Below are 1937 nucleotides of genomic sequence, written 5' to 3'. Positions count from 1 at the left end.
AGCTCAAATACTTTCGGCTGAGCGTTGAGGACTGCTGGGCCACGCCAAGCGCGGATCCCTACCAGGATGTGCGGCACAAGCTCATTGAGAAGGGGTGAGTGGAGTGCCCCTAGCGCATCTGGCCTCCTTGCACCATGAGCACAGTCGCGTCTCTTTGCTGGGTGCTAAGGACAGGTTGCTGTGAGGGAGCAATGAGCAATGACACCATCACTGCTCATAGGTGGAACCTATGGTTGGACACCGTCATTGAATAGGTGGAACAGCCCCATAGATGAGCTCCCTACCTGCTCTGAACTGAGTCCCCTCTCCTGACGCTGCTCTGCTGCCAACAGTGCTGCCTTCTCTCTAGCATCACTCCTGGCCAGCTGGGGAGGCAAAGGGCAAGGAGGGGAGAGGGGAGACCTTGCTGGGATGTGCATAGAGGTATCTGCTGAAGAGCTTGCATTAGAGGTGGCTGCAGCCAAGCTAAAGCCAGTAACGTGGATATCTGGGAAGTGGGAGCTACAGCCAGGCTCACTCCACCCCTGCAGAGCAGCTGTGGCCCCACAGAGCAAGACACGAGCCAGCTCCTGTGCTGGTGGCAGCTCCTCCCTGAGCTGGGCACAGCGCAGGGTGCCAAGGAAAGGCATCCCCACCGGCACCGAGACAGAAGTAGTCCTGTTCAGCAAAGCCTGGGGGCTGCACCCGGTCCCTGTGTGCTCTGGTGTCCCAGGCTGGGACACCTCCCTCGTTTGCTCCCCCTGCTCCCCATGCTCCCCCTCATTTGCCACCTGCTGACTCAGCCATCGTGTCCCAGGTGTCCCCACGATGAGACAGTGACATACCTGAATGCCATTGGAGAGAGCACTACTGCCAAGTTCAGCTTCCAGATGTTTCAGTTTGTTGGTTACCCCGAGGTGTTTCTGCACTGCCATGTCCGGCTCTGTCTCCCCGACAGCCCAGACCCCTGTGCCAAGGTGAGCTCTCCCGGTGGTGTGTGCCGGGCAGGGGGACCTCCCTTCCCTTGGCCTGCAGTTCGGAGAAGGGGCTCTGCTCTGGTTTCGGGTGCCTCAGCACAATAAACACCTCCCAGCAGCAGGAGCTCACCCCAGCACCCTGAACTAGAGGTATGAGGGCTTGAACCCACCAGAGAGCTCCTTTCCCTCTTCCCTCTGTTGGGTATTTGCAGGAGAGGTTATGCTAGGACTTGGGGAGGAGCGGGCTAAGGTCCTTCAGGAGCCAGCTCCTCTCATGCTCTGGGGTCTTGACTGCTCCCAGGCTGCGGCCCCAACTGTGCCTCTGCCAGGGGGAGAGCTCCAGGACAGCTCTTGCCCCCCGGAGCAGGCTTCTCCCCTGCCCTCTGGTCCCATCACCCTTCCCTTGGCTTCGTTGACAGCAATGCCCCGGGCGCTGGAGGAGCAAGCGGGCGCCGGCGGATGACTACAATAAGATTGTCTCCTACGGGCCCATCCACCTACTGGCTGCTCCTTCCTCGGGAGCAGAGAACCACCATTCCAGGACTGACCAACAGGACCTGGGGGGTACGTATGTCCCTCTGGGGAGGGCAGGAGCAGATCACAGACACTTGCAACTGTCTAAGCAATGCCAGGTTATTAAAAAGGGCTGCTAAAATCACTGCCCTGCACGGAAGCGTGGAGTCTTTCAGGTGTCATGGCCACGCACAGTGTGCTTCAGAAGACAAACCAGCAGGGAGAGGTTAGCTCTGCGTGAGCGGCTCCGTAGCAGGCACAGGTCGGGCTGAGCAGGGGAGCCGGGCGGGAAGGGACCAGGAGCCAGAAGGCTGTCGGTGCAGCACCCCAGGCGAGGAAGGCTGGGGTTTCACGCTGGACCTCCACATCAACCGAGCAAGGCAGGCTCCTTCCGAGCACCGAGGTCAATCCGGGAGATCCAAGCGGCAGACCAGGACCAGAGCTGGGGGCGAGCCCACCTACAGCATA

The 1937-nt window shown here is 60.1% G+C and overlaps 1 protein-coding gene across 1 annotated transcript in view; it reads left to right on the top strand.

Annotated features, from left to right (window-relative positions):
• Nucleotides 1–1937, top strand: part of LOC103912570 (uromodulin-like) — a 6294-nt gene that overhangs the window by 3981 nt on the left and 376 nt on the right. Inside the window, exons 7-9 of the mRNA XM_009318864.1 lie at nt 3–94; nt 797–956; nt 1376–1520. Of these exons, the coding sequence (XP_009317139.1) occupies nt 3–94; nt 797–956; nt 1376–1520 (397 nt within the window). The remainder of the gene's footprint in view (nt 1–2; nt 95–796; nt 957–1375; nt 1521–1937) is intronic.

Source organism: Pygoscelis adeliae, unplaced genomic scaffold (genome assembly GCF_000699105.1).
Source record: "Pygoscelis adeliae isolate BGI_AS28 unplaced genomic scaffold, ASM69910v1 Scaffold622, whole genome shotgun sequence".
NCBI lineage: Eukaryota > Metazoa > Chordata > Aves > Sphenisciformes > Spheniscidae > Pygoscelis > Pygoscelis adeliae.
The sequence above is the reverse complement of the archived record's forward strand: the minus strand, read 5'-3'. Positions and strand labels throughout refer to the sequence as shown.